General features: G+C 36.4%; 1 protein-coding gene across 1 annotated transcript in view; it reads right to left on the bottom strand.

Moving 5' to 3' along the window:
- LOC149064495 (uncharacterized) overlaps positions 1-25,796 on the bottom strand; it is a 137,678-nt gene that overhangs the window by 23,271 nt on the left and 88,611 nt on the right. The window contains exons 3-4 of the mRNA XM_089255145.1: positions 24,307-24,356; positions 5,825-6,460 (exon numbers count right to left, since the gene is read on the bottom strand). Of these exons, the coding sequence (XP_089111271.1) occupies positions 5,825-6,460; positions 24,307-24,356 (686 nt within the window). The remainder of the gene's footprint in view (positions 1-5,824; positions 6,461-24,306; positions 24,357-25,796) is intronic.

The following is a 25,796-nucleotide window of genomic DNA, read 5'->3' on the forward strand; positions in this document are numbered from 1 at the left end:
CTCACACACACACATAGGCAAAAGAAAAATTTGTTAATTTAAATTTTGAAACAGTTGAAAAAGCAAGACAATGAATACGCAGATATTAATGGCAATAATAATCGAAAAGATAATTTTGTAGGATGGACAGTACACCGCAGGCCCGTAACCAGAAATTTCGTTCTTAGGGAGCATATTAGTCTGCATTTCGGGGGCGGGGGCATAGGGCCTTGGTACAGCGCTTGCAAATTACCAAATTACCGTAACTGCACCGGGTAGCAAAGCTAGCAAACTCGGTTCTGTTTGAGCAATGACGTTACGGATGACGTCAGCTGGTACGACTTCAAACCACGGTGGGACCTATATTTACGCCCGAGTGGTGTGCTGGTAAGATGCTCGTCTACCATCGTGAAGGTTGCCGTCATGGTCCCACGTTCAAAAACTCGGGGAAGAGTATAGAAAATAGAAAATATGTGTGTGTGTTTTTCCTGACGAGTTTAAGCTGACCACCAATAGATGGCGCCTTCATTACTAATTCAACTCATTAATGACATTACATTGCAGTAAAGCGATATGGCCAGAGTTGGTGGTAGGTGAAGTAGATGGTACGGCTCTCTCCCTCTCTCTCCGGCGCGTCATGAAACAGCTCTTATTGCTTGCATAGCCCTTTCACTTCCCACCAGATGGCGACATATCATTACTGCTACTTAACCTTTTAAGATTACTACTAAGCTATTACTCAACCGTGCACGCACCTCTTCAACATTTCTCTGGGGAATTTCTAACGAATTGGAACATGCTGGAAAGTGTTACCACTTCTTTAGCGCAACTCACCACTTATCGGTTGGTTCGGAAATAAAGCCATCTGTCGGCGTTCGCCTCAGGTTCGATAGAAAAAACTTGTTACCTATGTTCTTACCCCTACGACCGCACAACGCCGACGGGTCATGATATTGATTGCACGGTTCCACTCAGCGTATACATATTCTCCAATATTTTGATGAAATTCCGTTTGAAAGATGCTAATACGGAATATCTGTTTTTCTCGATGCCAACCACTTTAGAATAAATTACTACCAACTATGCAATTTAATGTAATCGAAAGACTTGGACGGCCTGATTAGTTGAAAGATATATATGTGAGTAAAATATAGATCGATCAGTGAGTACCGTGAGAGCGAAACTTGGAACTCGCAGGGAGGAAAGGTTTGAATGTTTTAAAGACTGTCTGGGCAGTTTGTGTGTGATATCCATTCCCGCGATTTACAGTATTGGTATTAGCATAAAGTGCAACCATCACAGAGACGAGGAAAATGTTAATGCTTTAATTGACCCACATTTATACGAACGTGATGTGTGTTGACCCTTTCCTTTCTCTTTCTCTCCCTTATTCCAGATGGATATGTAATGACACGGTGAAGTTAATTATTGAGGGATTGTCGAATAACCTTCGACAGAGAGAAATGCACGCTGATGTACAGTCAAAAAAAAACATTAATTTGTCTTTTCCATCTTCATCCATCTTACGAATTCTGTTTTCGTTTTTCCTGCCAAAACGGCCGATATATTTTATTTTATTTTAGATATTCCTTCCTCGTTCGAATCTTAAGAGATCGTCTCTCCTCTCTCTCTCTCTCTCTCTTTCTCATCCGACGTACTTTTCAACCATAATGCCAATTTCTTTTCTTTCTTATCGGCTAAATTCAAATCATAAAAACGGAAAAAGAAAAATGCTATAACCAATGGTTATGAAGTCTATAATTACGGAAGACGTAGAAGAAGTAAAAAAAAGGAAAAAAAAACCCAGAAATTATTACATCTATAGTAATCACCGGGTTGTAATTTCTTTCTTCGTGATCTTACTTGATCTGAATTCGTGGTAGTAATACCTTGTTAACGCGCGAATCGATTCGGCAATAACATTTCCCTAAAACTGTCTGCGACCTCTTCCATAGATGTCGTCACTGGCCCTTGAAATGGCCCACCTAGAAGGGGACCGAGAGACCAAGTATACTTACTACTTTGTAATTGATGGGTAATTCCGTTTATTATTTCTTCTCTTCTTGATTTTTTGCCTCATTCGAAAAAAAAGGTTGGCTTGTAAGTTTTTAAACACTGAAGAAAGAGAGAGAGACGCAGATTTATTCAGAGGAATTTTTCCCTGTGTACAATATAAACTATATCGTTGAATAGAGTGTTCACTAATGGTGCATCGAAACCCCTGCTGCCATCTAAAACAATGTTCTTCAACCGCTGGTCCACGGGGCAATCCACCGGAATTTCCTAAAGTATTATACCACGAAATATTCCGTTCAATTGCCCTTTCTGAAGTCACAACATGATTTTTATATAAAATACACTCTATATAATATATGAACAATATTATTGTTTATGTAACTATATTTTTCGACAGTCCGTCAATTATTTCTCTTGTTTACAGAGGGTGTCCCATAAATTCGTAAATAACCAAACAATTAATAAAAATTGAAGGAATTGGTATATGTTTGAATGCGGTTTGAGAAAAAGTTATTCTCGCGAAGGGAGATCTTTTTATTTAATTTTTTTTTTGTACCAAAAACAAATTGAGTTCACTTTTATCGACAGAGGGTGCTGCACGAAAGCAAATCACTGGAATTATGCAAATCACAGTCCTATAAAATGCGGGGGTGTACGAGTAACAGCTTACCTCTGCTCTTTTCGCTGTTATCGGCTCTTACATAAGGTTTTTATTGTGATGGCACATTGGTGGATAAAGCATATTGGTGAAGTTGTTTTACCTCAGTCTTTTAATCGCCGACTGAAGCTACGACCTTCGAGATAGGTTATCTAGGAGGTTGTGCTGAATCTTTACTAATATTTCAGACACAGAAGAGATCGACGAAAATTCAGGTCCAATCACTCCTGCTGGATTTCAATGCAGCACCATCTATAGACGAATTTTAACTGAGCTGTTTTTGAACCAAAAACAAAAACCCTTCGCGAGAATAACTTTTTCGCAAACCGCATTCAAATGTGCCAGTTCCTTCAATTTTTATTAATTTTTTAACTATCCATCAATTTATGGGACACCCGGTATATATTTTACTAGTCCGCATCTTATCCCTACTTTTTCCGCTTTTTTGCTGTTCCCTATGTCAGTATCGTGTTGTAGGTCTGACTGCTCTCTGAGGAGAGACTTTTTTTAAATGAGACCGGCTTGCATTCACGCCTTGAAGTGGGAAAACCGCAGAAAACCAACTTTTAAGGCGAATGGAATTTAAATTGATATCATTGCACATATTTATCATTTTTAGGCGGAAAACTGGCTTAAAAGCAACCTATTTTTTGTACAGAAATACATAACAAGTTTTGTTTTTATTAGATAGGTGGCAGCAGGAGTTCTATCACAACGCTGTCTCTCACCTGTATAATAGAGAATTCATTGATGTGTTACAATGGAGCCCCCGCTGCCATCTAAAACATATAAAACGAATTGCCGTAAAATATCAAACTACCTGCAAGGTTCCAACTCTGTTTCTCATTATTCACATAAAAAATAATAAATTCTCCTTCCTACTTAATAACATAAATGGTTTTATGGCGCGTATAAAATTCACATTTATATCACATAGACTGGCTCGAAAGCAACTAATTTTACTTGCAGAATTATAACGATTATTTTTCTTTTTATTTAATAGGTGGCAGCGAGAGTTTCGTCGCAACGCTGTGTCTCTTGCCAGTGTTTCCTCGAAACGCTTCACCTAATTCACGACGCCGCTAAATAATTTTCGATTGATACATAAAATACCGTCTCTACAGGGTGCTCTGTTAATGGACCGGGACCAACTCAGAGGGTTGTTGGTAGACATCACGAGGAACAAAAATTGCAATGGAACGTGGTGTCGCAAACCCCGTTGAGAGGGTGAAAATCGCGAAAAACGCATGTAGGTTTCGACGTCGCGCTGGAACGACAAAAAGCGCAATAATAACTACGCAAAGATTTATTTGATTCATTGTCACAAGAGTTGTTGGAAGTGGTGGCCGCTGACGTCATTGCACAGTCTACAATGACGTAAAAACTATTCCCGGACGCGCGCAAAGATACCAAAACAGACAACTAACTGCTACACGTGCTTTCTACCGCAATATTATGTCTAACTTATGTCGTCCGCAGGGCGTGATCCTACCCCAGCGCAGGCGTTTCGCGACGCTGCTTACGTCAGATATGGCGAACGAACCCACGAACGCATTCAGCGATCAACTGACATCCACCTTTCCCTTTGGACTCAGAACCTGGGTGCGTTTTACGCGATTTTCACCCTCTCAACGTGGTTTGCGACACCACGTTCCATTGCAATTTTTGTTCCTCTTGATGTCTACTAACAACCAACCCTCTGAGTTTGTCTGTCCATTAACAGAACACCCTGTATATTAATTTTTATTCCTGTCTTAGCCCGTCAGCAAATCCACGAATTTTTCATTGCATTAGCGCTGGTCCGTGATAACGTTCAACTATTTTCACCGGTCCGTAGGTTTAAAACGTGAAGAACACTGACTGCTCAGTTATTGCGTATTTTCACCCTTTCACAGCCCCAAATATCTCGTGACCCTGTGCAACTGCATTCATCACTCTTACCTAAGTCTGGCCCTGGATTCATTCGGTCTATATTCCATCGCCAAACCTCCATTATATTTTCTCATGCACTAGTTGAGAGAGATGAGCATAAAATAGTTCGGCATGTTCAGAGCAATATGACGGTATAGCAAATGGCGATCGATACCAAATTGTACACAGACTATAAACGCTTTATGCGAGTCTGGATTAGGTTCATGCACATATTAATTCTGGAACCTTATTAGAGTGCTGCTAATAATCGTCAACCTTTTTTTCATTACTGTGTCTAGATAATAGTTCCCGAACTTTTTGTTCCCCCATCGCCCCCTTCTTCAGAATTTTTTTTCTCTCATCGCCCCCAACTCAAACGAACCCATAGGATCCTATGCTATTGCCTTAGCTTCTATCCCCCGGACCATTCCATCACCCACCAGGGGTCCACTTTGTGAAACACTGGTCTAGATTGCGTGACATGCCCTAGGAGAAGGGTACACAATCTTTTCAGTCCGCGAGCCAGATATGCGTATTTCTGCTGTTCGCGAACCAGACTCATGTATATAACCCCTGACCATATGGCCCGTATTTTACGGGATATTCGCATAATTTTAGACATCCCAGTTTTTTTTTATATATGAAATGTCCCGTTTTTCCCCTATTTTCAACAAGGCTTAGTTGAAATTTTGAAATCAAGAGTTAGGATCATTTTCCTGACTTATAAATCATAAAATAATAATTATGTCTTTAACACAATTTATTATTTTCATTCGTGTTACATATTTATCAAACATATACTTTTTCGACAAATTACATTTTTACTTGCAGTGCTCATCATTTTCCGTGATTGGCACTTTTTCAGCAATTTCAGCGATATTTGGAAACTTTACTTCCCTTTGGCAATTTTTTTGGCTGTAAATGGCAGCTTTACATGCCTTTGATAACATTTACGATATCCCGCATTTTCATGAAAGAAATATTGTCTGCCTAGGTAATTATCGTGTTGTATGTATTAATGCTAATCTACTGGAACTACTTTCACGAGCCAGATGGAACCCTTTGGCGGACCCCAGCTGTAATAGATAGTGTCCTAACTCTATTCTTACGTGCGTGGTTCCTCACTGTGTTAATATTTTTACGATTCCTGTGACTATTATGCACAAATTTACGCATCGATCCGACTAAGGTTGCACTTAAGGAATCACCTTGAGAAAAGAAATGGGAGAGAATGAAATATCTAGAAGATCAATACGTTACCCCTTTCCTCTTGGCAGTTTTTGGCAGCACAGAGTTCGAATACCGAGCTTTGATATGAGGTGGTGCTTCGGTAGTCGTCACTCTTATGATGGATGGTTTTGGCACGAAACCATCCAAACTGTACATGGCCGGTCTTGTCGGGCGAGGCAACAAGAGCTTGGGGACGGGCCTCTTGCCCACCTCGTCGTCATCGTCGCTGGTGCTGCTTGGGTGGTGGTTGGAAGCCGAGGCCCACATGCGACGGTTGGTTGCTGGCCTGCGAGGAACTGGCCAAGCGATAGACTGGCTCGTGTCCGATGACGACTGCTCAAATATGTCGGCCTGCCGGAGCAGTAGTAAACTCGTGCTGCTGTTGTTACTGTGATTGTTGATGATGACGTTGTTTCTCCTTATGGTCCGCCTGGTCGTAGGTGCAGTCGTCTCTACCGTGGTTGCGGCCGCCGTTGTTGGTTTTACGGTTGTCGTCGTTGCATTTACTAGCGAAGATGAAATCGTCGTCGCCTTAGTCGTTGCTGCGGCCGTCGTTGTCTTGACCTTGAGTCTCGGTGGTATTATGGGGAATTTGTTGCGCCGGCTACCCAATTTCCCCTGGGTAACGATGAATATCAATGTCTGGTTCTTACTCCTCGGTTTCAACTGAAACGTCAAAAACATAACAATCAAATAACTGATAAGGGTAACTAATCAGATTCAAATTGATATTGTGTACTCAAAAATTCATGTATTAACAAATATGGTCCAAAATTTAAAGATAAGGTTTTTAAAGCACCAAGGAGAGCCACAAGGAAAGACAAAAAAAACTGATCCAAGACTAAATGAACAACTTCAAAATTGGATAAATGAGAATTTACAGGAGGATGGGACACAGCAATTTTTTTATCCCATAGTAATGTACACAATCAACATCAGCGCTGTGATTCACAAATTTCCCCTCCGACCAGTGTTATCCAAAATTTTTTTTATGACGAGGAATTTCACTTCGCTCCCAAACTTTGGGCATGTATTTGACTGGGCCTTCGACTCACAAGAATGAATGAAACCGGGCCGCGGGCTCGAAAAGCTTGAGAACCACTGGTCTAGAGGGTGCGTTTTCATTACATTCCATTTAAATAAAATATTTGCCATAAATTCCTCATTCTGAAAAGCATATTTTCTTCAAGTTGAGCGAAACTCGAATAAACTCACTAGCTCGCCAAATCTTGCGGAGACGTATATTTCAGTTAAAAGTTAATAAAACTCATTACTTAAATCATTTATTGCCAAAAATTCTATTGAAACATTTAATAATGGCTCATGACATTTGAATTTTACCAAAACTTGGAACTTTAATTGAATTAAATCCAAAATGGAGTAGTTAAAAACTGAGATTACGTCAGAAATCCATTGAATCGTCAATTTAATATTCCAATTTTTAATTTATAAGAAGGGGAATAAGCAAAAGAGTATTCCCTTGTGAAAGGATACTGGTCCCCCTTTCCTAAACCGTTCAGAACATCCGAAAGCTGCGCAAGTGTTGACCATTCTAATCAAAAATAAGACAGCGCGTGTAGATCGTCATACGAATAGCCATAAGGAAAGCATTGAAAGGGAGATTCCCTGACCAGCCTTTTGACCGGGGTCACGTGACTCCGGATCTTTCCTTCACATAGTAACCCCTCGCGCGCGCTCTATATCATTCTTACTCTGTGGTATCAACGAAAATCTTCGTTAGCCGATGCAGAAAAATCACGAAAAAAATCAACGTTAGCGGATGTATCACTGTAAATAACAAAAATAATAACAAAAACAATCGATTGTGCAAGATAAAACACAGTGCTTTTAAGCATTTATCGTCGTATGACATACCTATAGTTCTTCTGGAAATATGCAACACACCACAAATAGTTTATTTTCACAAATCGCATTGCTGCTTGCAACATGAATGACGTATCTGAGTTCTACACGTTATTTGGATATTTTTTCTAATTGTAAGTATTCGTCTAGTATTAACGGTTCACCAGCAAACTGCGGCAAGGGGAGCTATGGAATCATCTTGTATGATAACTATCGAAACGTATACCGTATGTACTTGTGTATAAGCAGAGTAATTTTGCTTAAAAATTCGTTTCTACATTAGTGGAAGTAGGCTCATGAAAGGGGGGGGGGGTCAGTTTTTAAGAAAGAAAATTTCAACTAAGTTTTACAGAAACGTCTCTTTCTCCCATAGAAGGGTGCAAAACCTCCAGCCCATGATCTAAATGTGACCCACAAAATGTGTTCCGTTCGGCCCACGAAGGCCAGGCAATTTTAACTACATCATGGATGAGTAACGCAAAAAGCCCACAACAAGTTGGGCACATTTGGTGTTGATTACTATGCAAGGTCATCTGAAGTCCGTCATGCACCAGAAAGGCCCCCCCCCCCCAATAACTGCACACGGTGACCGGTTGAGCCCATTCGTTGAGACGGAGCTGTGCGGAAGGTGTTTCTTAACACTTTCAGAATCGAGCATTCATTTTATTGGAATAGTCAAGATGTCAACAAGACTATTTTTTTTCGAATTTTGAATTCATTTTATTAATTTATTATTATTATTTTAAAGAATTAATCCATATCGTTCAAATTTTTCAGCCAAGATGATGCAAAGTATATTCATCTCTTGTATCATTCATCTATTGCATTCAAATACATAAAATATTTTCCAGAATTTTATTATTAAATACAGTTACATTATGTAATGAATCACACTCTTCTCCGGAGGCACTTTGTTCAAAAAAAGCCATCTTAAAAACCCGCTAAAGCTCAACTTTATGTGCTGTTCTCTGATAAAAGATTCCAAAGTACATATTCACCAGATCCAACTCAAAACTTACACAATCCTTCAAGTCATTGCTTAACTGTCTAAGGTTGAAAAATAAGTTTCTGTAGTGACAAAAAGCAACCCACACATTTGCGGCACCAGGGTCTGAAAGGGTAAGAAAGTGTAAATCCACGTACACCAGTTTGTGACCCATGGATACAAGCCATCTCGCATGTCTGGCCAGCAGACTGAAAAGGGTGTGCGGCTTTGCTTCCTTGACCCGCGTGGTAGCCATAGCTATGACAGCCCAGCTATTAGTGTCATCTCGTAAAGTATCGACCAAATAAATGGAAAGAGTGGAAGAGATAGTGAAGATTTTTATTATGTTTCATACAGCAACTTTCATATCTTAGAAAAATACCTTTTCCCCCAACAATGTGCCTGCTTTTCAGATTGAGTGTATACACAAGCGTATGCGGTATTACCATTATACTGCATACAGCAAGCAACTCTTACGAGTCATTGCGATCTTTTTTCGATACGGGCTAATCATCTTTTTCGATCAACTCTGCATTATCTCAAACTGAATGTAAAAAATTAATGGAATATTAGAAATTTCAAGTAATATATTCGTTCTAGTGGTTAACAGTACATTCAGCTATCTAGTGAAGTCGATGAAGTGAAAAAAATAAAATATCAAAACCCAGATGTTGCCCTAAAAATTTTAAAAATAATTTAAAATCCATTCAATGCCGTCGAAATATCATAATGAAGTTTTTGAAAAACCGGGTTATGTTAGAAAGGAAGTTATTTGATATCATCAAAATCAAATATGTCAATTTTTTCAAAACGTTTAGAATTCGTGACAAATTATCAATGGAGTTTTTTTAATAAACGACTTATATTTCATAAATCGGTGAGAAGCACTACTATTGCTTAACCACTCATGCAGCTCATTCATATTCCTCTGCAGAATTTCTAACGCCCTGGTAGATGCCGAAGTATGAGTGTACGTGTTGTGGACCTAACGTGAAGTTTGTGTAATGCTTGTTATAGTGCTGCCGCCTTCCATCTATTTTTCAAACTATGATTGGAGATTTGCACCATTTTAAGCCTGTTGTTCTCTGTGGCGAGATTTTTTAATGGGGGAGATCGGCTCGCATTCGCGCCTGGAAGGTTAGAAACACTGCTATACTGGCGGCAGGAAGTGTTTTCTTGCCAGAAAAAAACAACTCACTCCCAAAAAAATCTTGCGTATGCCTATTGACCATATTTCCTCAAAAAAAATATGGGTCATTCACATTGTGGTTACGAGGAAATTCAGGACATCACCACTTACCGCAAAAAATGATGCCAAAACTAATCAATGTTACCAATTATTGCCACAAAAACCGAAAAATCGTCAATTTCGAAAAATGAAGCACCACGGCAAATCGCGGTGAATACTTAAGAATTCTACAAAATAGAACGTTTAACATGAAAAAAGATGTGAGACGAATATTCTTATTTATAGTCGTATTTAGCATGATATAATTTGAGTTGGGAAGACAATTGATTCCTTGATTTCAATAAAGAATGAAAATTCAAGTGGGCTTTGTTGAAAATCGTGAAAAAGCGGGACGTCCTTACAGAAAAGTAGGATGGCCACATTTATGTGAAAATACGGGGATATTCGAAATACGGGAAGTGTGGTCGCCCCTTTAGGCAGCTAAACAACAGATTTTTTTTTATTTTTCAAGATATTCTCGCATTTTTTTTTTTTTTTTCATGAGTGCTCAATGAATGCAATAAGAAAATTTTTTTTATCAACCCTTTTCATTGCCAAAAAAATTCGAAAATGAAAAATATCCTGAAAATATCAAAAAATGCCACAAAACTCAGAAAAAATGCCACAAAACTCAGAAAAAATGCCACAAAACTCAGAAAAAATGCCATAAGAGTGAAAAAAAGACAGTAAAATGCAAAAATGCAAATATCATCAACATCCGGACAGCCTGTATCAAGAAAATATTGGTACGATTGGAAGACACGACGATGCGTGTTGTTACATCACGTTTATTAACAATATCTGCGGGGGAAAAAAGAATTTGAGAGACTAATTATTTCAACGTGCCAGAAATAATATTTAAAAAAAATGACACTAATCAAATTTCTTTCAATGAAACAGCACGTGGATATTTCAGCTACCCCTAATATACTTTGCAGGATTTTTAGAGCATCTTATGTCTTATTATTATCGAATGCAATGGAATTGGGAACAGATGAACCCGATTGATTTCTTCCGCCCTGAAAGTTATAATTGAAACTATTCCTAAAGGTTGGGGGCGTTTTGTTTCTTTGTTTGTGAGTTCGTAGTCACAGCACTTACCCTTGACAATCAAAAATCACAATTCAATGTAGACTCTTTCTTTTCTCATCTAAGAACTTTCACTCCAGTAATCTGGTACAAGTATTTGCTGCCTTTTTCTAACGCTTTCACTGCCATAATCCTTTCATTACTTTCGTTCGCAACTCTCGATACAAAAGCGACGAATATCGGCTATTAGAGTACATTCTCACAATGAAAAAAGTTCTATTCAATGTTATCATCAATTATTTGTAAACAAAATAAGAAAAAGGAATTTCTAACCTCGATTTCTTTGAGAAACAAAGAAACAAATCGAAGCATTGCATTGTTTCAGTGTGACATGCATGCGTGCGTAATTTTTTTAGGAGGTAAAGAGGAGAAATAATTGGCCGAGAATTTACAGAAGTAAAATAGACAAGGCACATAATTAATCGCTTTTGATTCTATCCAATGCTCCATTTAAATCATCCGATTTCAAACTTGATAGATGCATTTTTTTCCCATGCATTCAAAAATGAAATAATGTGCACATATGTATACCATGCTCTTATTTTGTTTTTCTTTCTTATCATGTTCCCAATGCTTTTTGCCCGAGATGTTCAAACGTCAGTTTGAATCGGATTCTGATAAATCGGTCTATTATTACGAGTTAACTCTATCGAACTAAGTCTGAAGTTTTGTTCGTAAATGGCTAAAGAATGAAATAAAGCGTTTCTAATGTTTCATTTATTCACGGCTATTTTTTTTAATGAGGTCCTTTTTTTTTTATGTGCGTACAGGACGGATATGGGTCATTGGGGGGGGGACTTACTTATCTAATATAGATTTTTGATTTATTCGAACCGATTTTTCTAACCCCTTATAAAGTTTGAGCTCTCGAAATAGTTTCTAATCGAGTGAGAAAAAAAATAGATTCGCTTAATTATATATATAATATATACGTAAAGTTTTCTTTGGCTCTAATCGGTCAAACAGTGAATATTATTTAAACTTAAAACATTTGTTCCTCGGGTACACTAATCTGTATTCGAAAACGATGGCAGCTATAAAATGAGGACTTAGGAGAAATATTGTAGTGTGAGACCATCTAGGCCTTAAATACCATAGTTTCCAGAAAAAGCACCGCTGCGTTCAGATGTTTAGTTCTATTTTTATAGCAAATTATATTTCTGGTATTGCGACGTTTACAAGCAGTTTTTTTCGAAATTTTCTTCTAAAACTTTTCGCAATGAAGTTTGTGTTAATGCTATTTGGAAAATGACTCTACCGTTCGCATATTGCAGAAATCATTTTGTTTTTAATAATCACTCTAGCCCACCGGTTTATTTAATGTCAATACACGTTCACTGTCAGTTTTCTGACATAACCAGCTGTTAACTTGTGGAGGACTGTTACGTCACCAAAACTGGTCCCATGTCAAACGCTTACCTATCTTCGCTGATGAGTTGATGACATCTGTGGATAGTTCTTTATATTAAGGATAATCCAATGAAATCCCATTTATGTCAGTACATCTTCGACTTTCGATAGCAAACTATCGATGCCATATCATCACGAAAACAGATTATATCTACTTTAAGCTATCCGACCACGTTCAAAACGTCATTTCGGAGGAAAATGTACATTTATATGGATTTTTTTATGCAAGTACCATTTCTTGCGATTCCAAAACAGGCTTTGTTTTGTTTGACATGATGTCGCTCCTGGTTGAATGGTGTCACTATCCCGGATGCAACTAGGGTTACCGATTTGGGAATTCTCATTGACGAGCGGCATAGGTTTTCTGAACATTGTTCGGCGGTGGTCAAAAAATCGAATAGAATGCTTGGTCTCATTTTCAAAAAGGTCTCTTCCCGTTCTCCTAAAGACATTCTCCCGCTTTTTCGAGGCTTAGTTCGTCCTATAAACATGTTGGGGTAAATCGAGATGCTATCCATACTTAGAATAAGACAACCATAATATTCTTTATGGGCATTGTATAATATTTTATCATGTTTATGTCATTTTATATTGTTTATAATTTTTGTGATTGTGTTTTTAATAGGGTTGCGGTATTTTTTAAATATATGGCATCCATATTTGTTATAGCCATCTTTTTCTCAGCCACCTCGTTGGGCATTTTGCCTGTTGTGGCATTGTATTTGTATTTGTACAAAGAATGCAATTTTTCACATTTACTCGAGTTTAAAAATTTATTGATTGTGCCATTACAAAATTTTGATATGCTATTTTGTCATATATTAAGTGATGAGCCATAATCTAAGATCTATTTAAAGAATTTTTCTAATTACATTGCCTTATGCTAAATGAAATTTCAAAAACTTGTCAAGTACATCAACAGATTTCGCTGTAACTTATGAGCATACTATACAGTCCTCTAATTTCATAAACTGCATCATTACTAGCCAAATTTATGTTGTGAAATGCATTAATTAGTTAACAATGCATTTCATTCATAGAATTTTTTTGGTGTTGTTTTCGAATTTTGCTTAAAATTTGACATGAAAACAACTTTGTCATAGAAATTGACATAAGTAGTCCAAAATGTATTATTTTTTCACAATTGGAGACGCTTTCTATAAAAAAAAATGTCATTAAAGTTCACTAAAGTTCCATTTTGTTGAAAAGCGCTAAGAAAGACAGTCGGACCTCAAATCCTTTCTAAAGCTGTGGGACGCACACTTCCTACCTATTTCATCAATTTTTAAATGTCCTTGCGAAGCTATTTTACCACCTGCCATTACCATCTTTTAGTAACTTCAGAAACAAAACAAAATAATTTGTCTAAATAATCGAATAATAATTAATTTTAATAATAATAATAAATAATTATTAATTATTTTAATTAAATATTATTAAAGAATAATAATAATAATTAATTAAATTGAAATAATGATTAATTATTTTCTAAAAATTAACTTCATCTAATAAGCTAAATTAATTTCCTTCCTTAATTCAATCTCAATCCTAAAAATATTTTATTTCACTATAAGTAGCAAAAATGGCTCTTTAAAGGGTTAAATGCATAAATTACGGTAAAAGTGGTACAGTGATTATGTATAATCACCGACCATTTTTTAATACCGACGAAGTTCGATAAATTTTGTTCATGTATTTTGAATTTTTCATATTTACCTGTAATAACGTATAATCCCTAGCTTGTTTTGGTAAATATAATAAATTTCATAATAAGAGGTTCACATATGGTGATAAATATGAAGAAAATCAACATTAAAGAGGCATAACAAATTGTGTGCGTGTGTCTTTTCATATTTATTTTAATTCAATTTTTCAATTTAGTACTTATAACAAAATATGTACAAAGTACGTATCACGTACGGCTAAAACTAATAGACTCATTAACCCTTTAAGGGGCGTTTTTTATTTTCTGAAATATGTAAGGAAGTTACTTGATAAATATAATGTCAGAGACTATGGGTGAAGTGTAATGATTGAATAATTGTTCTCTTGTAGGTATGTTGCTCTCTGTGGGTGAGACCTTTTACCGGGCAGTTCGGCTCGCATTTGCGCCTCGAAGTTGGAACCACAGAAAACCAACTTCAGCCGACCACCACTGTGACGAAGGTGGGATCAAACTGATAAAAACAAATCATCGAATGGCATAGCCAAAATATTATAGTATTTTAATATATTTCTCTTTCTATGATTACCATTCTATCAAGTATGATTTCATCCTACCCAGCGCATTCCCTGGTTTTCCGTATAAATACCACAAAATATGAAAAATATTTCTTTTCCGTGAGGAAAATTTTCTGCATGTTTTGATTTTTTTCTTCACATCATCATCTTTTGAATAAAAAAAAAATATTTTTCAGTCTTTCAGCTTTTCCTCTTTCTGTCGCTGCTGACATCGAGACAAAACAAGCGATCGGATTATAAGATGATCGTCCTCTTAGTAACTGACCTGATGATTTGATTTTGAAAAGATGAAGCATAATAAAAATAATAATAATAAAAGCTCGACATGGTAACAAATATCCACGACACGAGGGTCCGAAAACTAGCTTAAAAATTGATTGTACTCAGAGTACATTAGAGTCTATAATAACTGCATTATTATCCGAGTGAAATTGAGATTGCAAGCCCATAATACAGCGCCGTAACTGGAGGGAGGGGGGCAGAAGAGTCAACTGCCCCTTCGGAAAAATTTTGGGGGGGGGAGTGCGAAAATTTTAGGTTTAAGAACACCGTTATAAAATTATCAAATTTTAAAGTTGTGAGAGCGGCAAAAATCCTGGTTACGGCCTTGCATAATAAAGTATTTGATGTCTCTCAGGTCAATTCCAGGGCCACCATTAACAGACGCGGAGCCCGATTAACAATAATTAGCGTGGTCCACACCTGCTTCGGTTCGAATCATATTGAACAAGCATACATTTCTGACGTACTTTCAAAGTGTTTCATCATATTTATCAAATATAGTGACGGACTCGCGATGCGAGGATCCGGATTCGAACCCCACAGTGGTGGTCGGCTGAAGTTGGTTTTCTGTGGTTCCCAACTTCAAGGCGCAAATGCGAGCCGATCTCCCCGTTAAAAAGTCTCGCCACAGAGAGCAACAGTCCTACAACGATGAATAATTCAATCATAACACTTCACTCATAGTTAGAAAAACTGGTAGCAGATGGCAGCACTACACATAACAAGCATTACAGAGAAACAAAAAAAACTTCACGTCAGGTTTCACTACACGTACACGCACATTCCCGCATGTACCGATTCGTTTCGGGTACGCGGGGGGGGGGGGGGTAGTGGGTGGGGTGCATGTGTGGTGTAGCAGTAGTAGGTAGGGCCTCCAAAAAATGGCTCGGGGATCCATGATGTTCTTAAGTCAGCCACCTCGTTGGGCAATTTGCCTGTTGTGGCGTTGTATTTGTATTTGTATAAATAAATGTTGCAATTCTATGCAAAGCCGTAGCAGGGGGGGGGGGGACTTTAGGGGTCTGCCCCCCCCCCCTTGAAATGTGAGAAAATGACCGAAAAAGGGGAAAAGGATGGCCAAATCTATTGTTCGATCACTTTGGTCCCCCCCGAAATGAAAGTGGTTCCCCCTCCGAACTAAATTTCTGGCTACGGGCCTGATTCGACATCTTGGATCATTTTTCGAATCTATTGTTGCTGTTTTTGTTTAATTAATGTCAATTAACAGAAGTAAAGAACTCAAGTACTGGAATTCACACAAATAAAGAAAAACATTTTTAAACACGTTAGAACAGTATTTGAAAATGTAGGTTAATGTAAAATTATACTACAGTATATTCTGCTTAACGTATCCACTTCGAAAGTTTTCTCGCTTAGTACGATTTATTTTCGTAATCCTAACTTTTATTAACACTTATTGAAATTTCCCATTTAAAGCGTTTTCTTTCCCGCAACGTTTCTCATGATGATTTTTTGGAAAACGCTGTAAGTGGGAATCAATGTATATGAGCTCTTCAATGTTATTACTTGTTTAAAAACAAGAGTTTCTTGCCACAAATAAAATTAAAGATTGCAATCTCAAAATTTGAATATTCAAATTCGAAATTGAAAAAGACGCTCTGGTGTATAGGCTGTCGAATATTAACAACACTAGTTGCAAACAGCCTAAACTCATGGGTGGAGATACGTATGGGGGGCATGGCTGGGTAATGCCCCCCCCCTAGTGACAATGATGGAGCCTACTGATCTAATGTATATATCTAAATTGGTGTCGTCATCATGCCCCCCCCCCCGCCGTACATGTCTATCTCCGCCTATGACTGAGCCTCAGATAAAACTTATTTAATAGTAGGCAAACACATTGTCTTATCAGAAAATGAACTACCGGGGCTGTGAGCAACGTAGCCTACATCCTAAATTTTCGGACCTTTGTGCTGTTAAATGTTTTTATGCATGGACTCTCTATTCATGAGACAAAATATCGCTTTTGTTGGTGCTGTACTAGGTGAATAATTAGATTGAGAAAAAAAATCTTTTTTTTTCTGGAAGTTCAGTAGTAAAAATTGTCAAAATTTGGAATTTACACATTGTATATCCATATTCCGGAATATATGAGAGAATAATTCAGATAGGGTGTTTATGGCTGGAAACTGCTAAAAAGTTCTCAAGTTTTCTTAGGGAAACATCGTGACATGACAGTTCAGAGGTTCCGAGGAAGGCATGCAATTAACACTCCGGAGGAGTGTCGAAGTTGCCTCGCTACGGGGCAGTATCATCTACAAACCAGATGGTAACTCCAACGAGAGGGGTGGTTTTCAAAGGGAAAAAGTACTAGATTTCTTTTGTGGTGCCCCTTTTCGTTTGATGCCCTAAGCATGTTTTTTTCCTTGGTTAATATAGCCCTGTTATTCTTTAATGGCAGAAAGAAAGGCCAGACTTTTTTTCAGGGGTAAAGAATGCAGCCCCACATCTGCATACTCTATTTTCCCCTTTAAAATAAGCTAATGCCATACCTAATAACACTAAAAATGATATTATAAGGTCTTTAAACTGAAAGCATCCTTCCACAACCAATAGTAGCTTAATGGAAAAAAAAATTAAATTTTAATCAAAAATTTCCAAAGCATCTGCTGAAAAAGGAAAGGGTTTCGTTTGGAAAAATTTCGGCCCATGGAATTTGGCGGTCCGGTGCGACCGCACCTTTCGCCCCCCCCCCCCCAAGTCCGGCCCTGAGTGAACGGATGCGTAGTATGAGTGAAATGGAACGGGATCAAGAAATCTCAAAAAATAAACAAATAAAATAAATAAATGGATCTCATTGCTCAACAAAGAGATGTCAATTTGAAGATGATTAAAAAATAAGGTAATAATAATAATTTAAGTTAACCATTTTGGAATGAAAATAATTTAGTTAAAACTCGTAATTCCAGAATAACTGTGTGCCATGGCTCTCGAAAAAGTGACTATTTTTTGAAGTCGAACCATTCATTGTTGAGGATCTTCCAGAAATATTCGCCAATTACAGTCATTTCTTAAAATTTGAAAGTGCCTGAAGATCACAACTTTTAATTCATAATTTCATTCCTTTGGCTGTACTTGAAATATTCGCCTGTTAAGAAAACAAAGATTTTGTATATCTTGTGCCGAGGTGAACTCGGAAAGGAATCTGGTCTACTACGGGACTCGAACCCATACCCTCGTGCAAACCGGGTAAGCATTCTACCATCTACACCACAGGAGACACGCGATTATTTCACGCGCTGCGGCGTTCCAGAACGAGTGAAAAATATTTCGAGAATTATTAACAAATATTTCTAAAATTATTAAAAGGAATATTTTCAGAATTAATGAAGGTGCTCACACACAGGAAAATATTTTCAGAATTGAGGGAAATTCATATTTAATGAATAAATAGTGCAGGGTCAAACATAAGTTTTAATTTAAAGTCAAATGAAAACTCATGTTTGATAGGAAAAATAATTTCCCACAATTAATAAAAAATTCCTATTAAATGAAAAAATAATGCAAACTGTTTCGCGAGAAACATAAAACCACAGACTATTCTTCTGAAAACTTAAATTCAAAGGATTCTATTTTAATGGACATCGAATACTTTCATCCAGGATGCAACCATATAATAACTTCATTTCGAAATCAAAATAAAACTACTTTGATCATCCTTTTGTCAATTCACAACGCATAAAAAGTAAAAGGAAATGTACTTTTCTCGTTCCCTTACTACCCTCCATCTTAAAATATTGTTTTCCCATGGAAATATTTCATTCGAAATTTTTCCTTTTCTTAAATAGACAAAATTCAATACGAAAGAAAATTTTGCAATAAAGTGACGAGAGGGGTCAGTCACTTAGGTCACAAAAGACTCATCGAAGTTTTTCTCTTCCGAATATGGAGCGGATATTTCAAAATTTGCAATTCCGAACAAAGAGCTCTTTATGGTACTTTTCTACCAGAGTGGTTTTACGCAAATTAAATAGGTTTCGAGTGGAGAAATAAATAAACGGGAAAAAAGAAATGGAAGGATGTATATTATATGTGCTGGAGACCACCTGAGGCCATTAATGTTTTTTGATGCGTTAACCATACAAAGCTGTGAAGAAAAAAGCCTGCCTATCCTATAATCGGACTTGTTCGGCTACCACATATAATACTTATACTTTTACTTCTTTTATCTTCTTCTTGTTCTTTGCTCTACAAATTTTCTTTTCTTTTTTGCATTTTACGTTAATCTATCTTCTCTCCCTCAAATGCTCTAATTCTTCTTTCCGTCAGGAATGAACCAGTTTTCACTTTCGTGTGGTCATCATCTCAACCACACGTGCGAAAGCCTAAAAAGTCTTCCCACACGAAAGAAAAAAAAAATTCTATATACAAAAACTGTATTAGTATACTTTCTCATTGAGTCGAAAGAAAAAATGAAAAATTCACACTTTTTTTTCTTTTCTTCATTTAATTGATTCCGTATCGAATGAAGAGACCGCTGCTGCTAGAAATTTGTCCTCGGGTGAGAAACACTTATGCACCTGCGTTAAGTCACGATTTCTTAAGGTATCTGCTTTCTTTGAGCTAGTTTTCTTGAGCATCTCACTAACTTCAATTTGTATTCAGATCAATATAAAAATATTCAAGTTCTCACGAGTGAGTTCAACCTTATAAGTTTCATATCGCTTCGATTTAATGGTAACGCCATTAACACCATGGTACGATATAACCATAACGATAAACCATAAACGATGTTAGCACCATTGTTTCAAATGTTTTCGATATTAGAAGTAGCTTTCTCAGAAGTATAGCTCAAATTATTAGTCAAATAAAGCTTTCGAAAAAAAAATTGGCCCATCTTGGCCCATCTTTACGACTTCGGTGGGCCCAACATTTTTGGTCTCCCACCAAATTTATATGCTAAAAATCTTGTATAGTTATGGATAAAAATATGTGTGTAGCAGATCATAATAATTGTACAGTTGCATCATTATTTTTAGATATGAGGAAAACTTTTAACACTGAACCATATTATTATTCTTACTGAACTTAGCAGTATGCGGGAATTTGTGGTTTACCACTTAAATTGTTCAAATCATATCTTAGTAACAGAGTTCAAAGTGTGAAAGTAAATTCGATTTGAGTTCTAAAAAATAAATCACATCTGGTGTACCTCAAGGATCTGTACTTGAACCGATTTCGTTCCAAAAAAACAAAAATTTAACTGTAATTTGAAAGGAAAAATTTCTTCTTTTGCTGATATTTTCGCTCTTTGGTTGTATCTCAGATGGTATGCTCACAGTTGCCAATAGAGTAGACACCTTAAAATGTTTGGGGATTTACTTTGATTCATAACCATCTAAGAAAACACGTATCAACTTTCTGAGTGTGAAATTAAATTGCAACACATTAGGAAATGCTATTTTACCAGGGTTAAATGATTTTAATCCTTTTTAAAACTACTTTATCCTCCTATAGTAGAATCTAGATTGAATTATAGCATTACATGGTGAGGGGAAAACATACTTAAGCAATCTTTCTTCACTTTTAGGGCGGTATTCAACGACATGGTTTAAACCTGTAGTTACAATTTTTGGATAAGAGATCAACATAGATTGGCTAAAACCCTGAATTTAACCAATCCGTGTCAATCTCTTATCAAAAAATTGTGACTATAGCTTAAACCATGTCGGTGAATACGGTCTTTAGTCACACACAAGTCCTTTATCCGTATCATTCATCGATGGACTATTAAATACATTTTCATTTTTCAATCGATTAAGAATACCCCCTTCTACAACATTGGCATGTTTGCCATTTCAATCTCAAAATACATAAATATTGAATACAATTTGGACGTCATACTATACAAGTACCCAATCCATATAAAACTTGCTTTCAAAATTTTTTTCTTGTATTTAGTACTTAAAATATTTAATTTACTCTCCACAATTTATAATTCAACTACCTTCATTGACATGTTTTTTTTACAAATTTAATGTATATGCATGTTTTTTTTTTTCAATTGTTACTGTATACATATGACGATTACTATTTTCCAGAAATCACTAAAACGTGCTGCAAAATATCATATCTTTTTTTTTACGAAGTAGGCTTTTTTCCGATTTTCAGAAAGTGCAAAGCGAGGGGGACATAGAAAAATGTTTTCAATGAGAAATCAGCTTTCAGAAGGCGAGATATGCCGACAGTGCCGGTGGGAGGGTTGAAAAGCTAATAATGTTCACCCAAAACTTCTTACCTAAGGAATTATTCGTATTTCTTTTTAAGAAAAAAAGTAATTTTTGAAAATGAAGTTCTAATGAGCGCATGGATATTTTTCAAAATATTTTAACAAAGAAATTTAATTTCTTATGATTTCTCGGTAATTAAATTTCTAGTAAGTTTTTTCTAATTTTTGATCGCTATTTTTTTCTGTCCTGACCATAAAGAGAAATAATTAGAAAAAAGTTGTAATTTTTTTTGTCACAATCACGAGGTTTCCCGTAATCACAATTACAAATTACTCCTATTGAATATAATTAATGAATTTTTGTTAATTAGAAAGCTATTTTATCGAGAATTTACATTAATCAAAAATTAAAGCCTACTGAATTGATTTCCAATTTTTCCAACTTCTAAAAAACGTTATTCAAGTAACTACTAATCATGTATAAAAATTGTGGACAGTTTGCGTACTTCCCTAGAATGGTACTGAAGTTTTTTAGGATAAGCGTAAGAATTTTAAATTTTTATAAACTGCTTCCGTTCATGATTTTGATTTTAATCGTTTCAGTTTCTGTATTTTTCAAATATATATCATCAGGTTTCCCGAATTTTTCCAAGAATCGAATTTCTTCACATGGGACTGTTGTACATTTTCCCACTGACGAACGTTTTTCGATCGCGAAGAGTGGGCCAAGAAAGAAAGCTGATGTTCTGATTGTCATGCCTTCGTAGGATACTTCCGCATGTGAAATAAGTATCATGAACGCTCTATTTGCAGGGTTTAATTTCGGATCATCCAAAATAAGTTAATTTACGTGAAAAAGAAACGACATTAAGCTGTTTTAATGATTGAATTTTAAAGATATCTCCAGCATGTTTTTTTTCCCTTGCTCATTCCGGTGCCACGAGCAAGTGAAGGTATTTTTGTCTTAAGAACTGGATTAATCACTGCCATTTCGGGATTTTAATAGATTTATGCTTTTTTTTCTTCTTAAGAGCTTGAATGAACATTGGCGTACGATTACTCACTTCCGCGTGAGTTTTGAAGATTCGACACATTCTGTAAAATGTAGATCAGAGTCATACCTACTGACATTGCAGTCCACTTATCAAATAGCAGTTGTAACGAAATAGCAAAAACAAAATGTAAAACCATGCAATAATTTCATCGTAAACCCTCTAAACAAAATTGACTCAAAATATTCCTACTGGGAAAGGAACTTCATAATGTTTCGAAATGGACCTAGGTATTACTGCTTTTATTTTGAAATTACAAACTCTACTAGTCTTCAGTTTTCATGCTATCGTGAAAAAAAAAAGTGAGTCGTGTGGGGAATCCTTCTGAGAGAGAGCTTCACCACCAATTGCACCTGTCAGATACTTCTTCACATAAGAAGCGATGTGAGGATGTCAGCGGCGCCAGAACCTATTGGCTGGTGTTTCTGAAGCGACAGCAATCATATGAATGGTATTTCTCATCAGCACTATTCAATCATAGCCGTATAAGATTTATTGAAAACACTCGCTATATTTGAAATATTTGGAATACGATTATAAAAACTTGAATGCAATATAACCACTACTAATTTGTTTACGTGTTCGTTTTTTCTTTGAGCTTGTACTCGAGGCTTGCACTTCAGTGATATGAGCGAAATGTGGACGAGATTAGTTGAGAAGACAGCAGAAACTGTGAGGCTAGTGAGAATTTTTTTCTTTTGAATACATCAAATCAAAGGTACGCAACGCAAGCTACTTTGTTGAATCCACCGTTAGCGGAGCCACCCAAGTTTGGCGTTCGTCTAATGCACGTTGCTTGGCTCGAGATAAAATATTTTTTGACAGCCGTATACACAGATAGAAAATCCCAGCAAACCACTGAAGGAAAACGCATACTGTGGTCATGTAAACCCCCTTAAGAAGTTGCATCATCATCATTTGCATCACGCCTCTTTTTTGAAAAAAGGAAAAACCCAGAAAACTTCCACATCAAAGCCCTTCACATTCTTGAGTAGGGCTTGGCCGAGCAAAAAAATTTTTGTTGGGTAGCCCAATATTTTTTCATATTTAATTTATTGTGCAGAAAAAAAAAAAAAAATGTTATTCCTAGGCCCAGCATTCAGAATATGCGAGGAATTTGTATAGGCTAAATTCTGAGTCGAACCCCATTAACGCAATATACCGAGATTATAAAACTACTACTACTAAACCAGACATGCACAGATTATAAAACTAAATTGTCTTCCGTTTATTGTTGCAGAAATGTCTACATTGAAAGAATGAATAAATTTAAGAAATCTAGTGGAAAATACTCTGCTCCTTCTTCCGATTGTGAAGGAACAGCACAGAATGTAATTTCAGTGCGTGTGTAAAAATGTATCTTAATTGAGTTATGCGTAGAAAAATTAATTCCTGGCAAAAAACGAAGAATCAGGGTAAAAAAATGGGACTTGTAGTAAGCTCAAACAAACAGAATAAAGTACGGATGAACGAGCATTTAATCACGAATCATTTAATCATTTTTGACTTTGGATGCCCCTGGAGCCTGGAGGATGTCTTTCGTCTCATGAAGATAACTTTCTTTCAGTTAACGGTGTCCTCACTGACATACAATATTTTTTTTTAGCTGGTGGACACTAAAAGGTTGTAAGCATTTACCTGAACGAATACAGAGTTCTATGAAATTATACGATTTTTTTTATTGGGAGACGCTTCTCTTCACAAAATGTTTCACAATTTTTTCCTTTTATTCAAAAAACAAATCTATTATCATCAGAACAAATTCTCCAAAATATAACACCAATTTTTCATTCAAATTCACAGATTTCTGCAAATTTTATGATTTTTTTAAATATTTAAAACCTAAATATTTAAATTTTTAATATTTTTAATATTTTTAATATTTTTAATATTTAAATATTTAATTTACTTAAATTAAAACTTCGTAATCTTCATTATTTAAACATTTTGAGGAGAAAACAACTTCCGCTCGACACATATCTTTGCGTATCGAAATTGTTTTGATGAATCCAAAAACCGATAAAATCAAGAAAACTGGTCTTATTGAATTTGCAGGAACAATGCTTCACAAAATTACCAAATTAATTCGAAACACGCATTTAGTTACTCCCACAATGCATCAACAACCAGAGAACAATCGATGAGAGAGATTAAGACGAATGTGAAACTTGCCTGTATCAATGTCCTCGTGGACTGCGTTGTTGATTCAGGAAGAGCAGAACCTGAAAATGCGCAACAATAAATAAATAAATGAATAAAGAAATATATAAAATAGCAGGAAGGAATAAGAAAAAAGAAACACAAGAACACGATTGAATGTTAGCCTTTACAGCCGTAGCATTACATGCATATATCATCACGATATCCCTCCCCTCTGAAAACGAGATCGTGGATCCGCCCCATGGCCTCAAGGCAATATGGAAATGGACGTTACATTAATTTGAATACAAAAAGCAACAAATAAATAACGAGAAATAGGTAGTGAACGTTGAAGAGAACGATCATACAATTCTTTTTTCGCACAAAAACCTATAAAACGCGTTTCTTTTATGTATTTCACTTTTGCGATAGCTCGATTTCATCGAAATTTTTTTCGCTCACAGAATCTTTTGAACGAACGTCAATCTCTAGCACAAAGAAATAGCAATACATTGTTACAAGGAATAGGCCACTGAATATTATGTACGGATGGTAATTTTTGGAAGGAAAATTCCCAGGCATTTTTATTTACTTTCTTCCATGAAATCGATTTAAATAAAAAAAATATTTTCAATTTTAATACTAAAATATTATCAATCAGGGTTTAAACACGCCTCAGGCACTTTAGATTACTGCGAGATCTTGGAAAGATGTATATTAAAAACTTTAAGGATGGCCACCTGCCTATGGAAAGAATCTCGTCTGGTCTAAATTTTTTTCTTATTACGTTAATGCACTGCTATTTTGGGGATCCAACTCACCGAATGGCAAGTATTAAAAAAAACCGACGGTGGCACTTCTAAAGAGCTCTTACTGAAAAAATATTGAAGGTAGTAAGAGAGATTTTTTCCATCCTGCGCGTTCTAGCTCTTAGGCTTTCCTCACACAGAGATACTGATGTTGACTCGCTGCCAGAAGGCTCAGTATCCAGACGACCTAACACGAGTGCCCTTTCTCACGCGTCTTCTCATGAACGTAACTGCTCGTTTTTTAGTTCATAGTTCATTTTTCAGGTGTCAAAATGTCTCCGCGTGTCTTTAAATGCCGTTGGACCCGCTTACAATGAGGAGCTCGTTTTCAGTGAAGTGCTTGTAAACCCTTTCAGTGGCAATCCTGAGATATCTCGTCAAACTTGATCAACTTTATTTCTGTTACCCGGAGATATTTTGTCAAACTTTATCTGGAGAACTGGAGAAACCGCGAGACACCCAGGCTTTGTCGCAAGAAGCAACGTAAGCTCTTCTCCCCCCCCCCCAGAAGGGGGGAGGTCCAGGGCATCTCCGGCAAAACCATTATTAATTGATACGTCAAAGATTACATATAGTGAAAGGAAATTAAAAATTATGTAAAAAGAAGAATCAAATTAATCAAGTTAAAGTCAAAGTGCAACGGGCACGGATAATAAATAATCATGGAAAGATGTATAAAATCATATCGCAAAGGCGCAATCAGAAATTTGATTG

The sequence above is a fragment of the Pholcus phalangioides genome, unplaced genomic scaffold, assembly GCF_987345545.1.
Source record: "Pholcus phalangioides strain wild (caught in Gottingen) unplaced genomic scaffold, Ppha-v1.0 ptg000042l_1, whole genome shotgun sequence".
Classification (NCBI taxonomy): Eukaryota; Metazoa; Arthropoda; class Arachnida; order Araneae; family Pholcidae; genus Pholcus; species Pholcus phalangioides.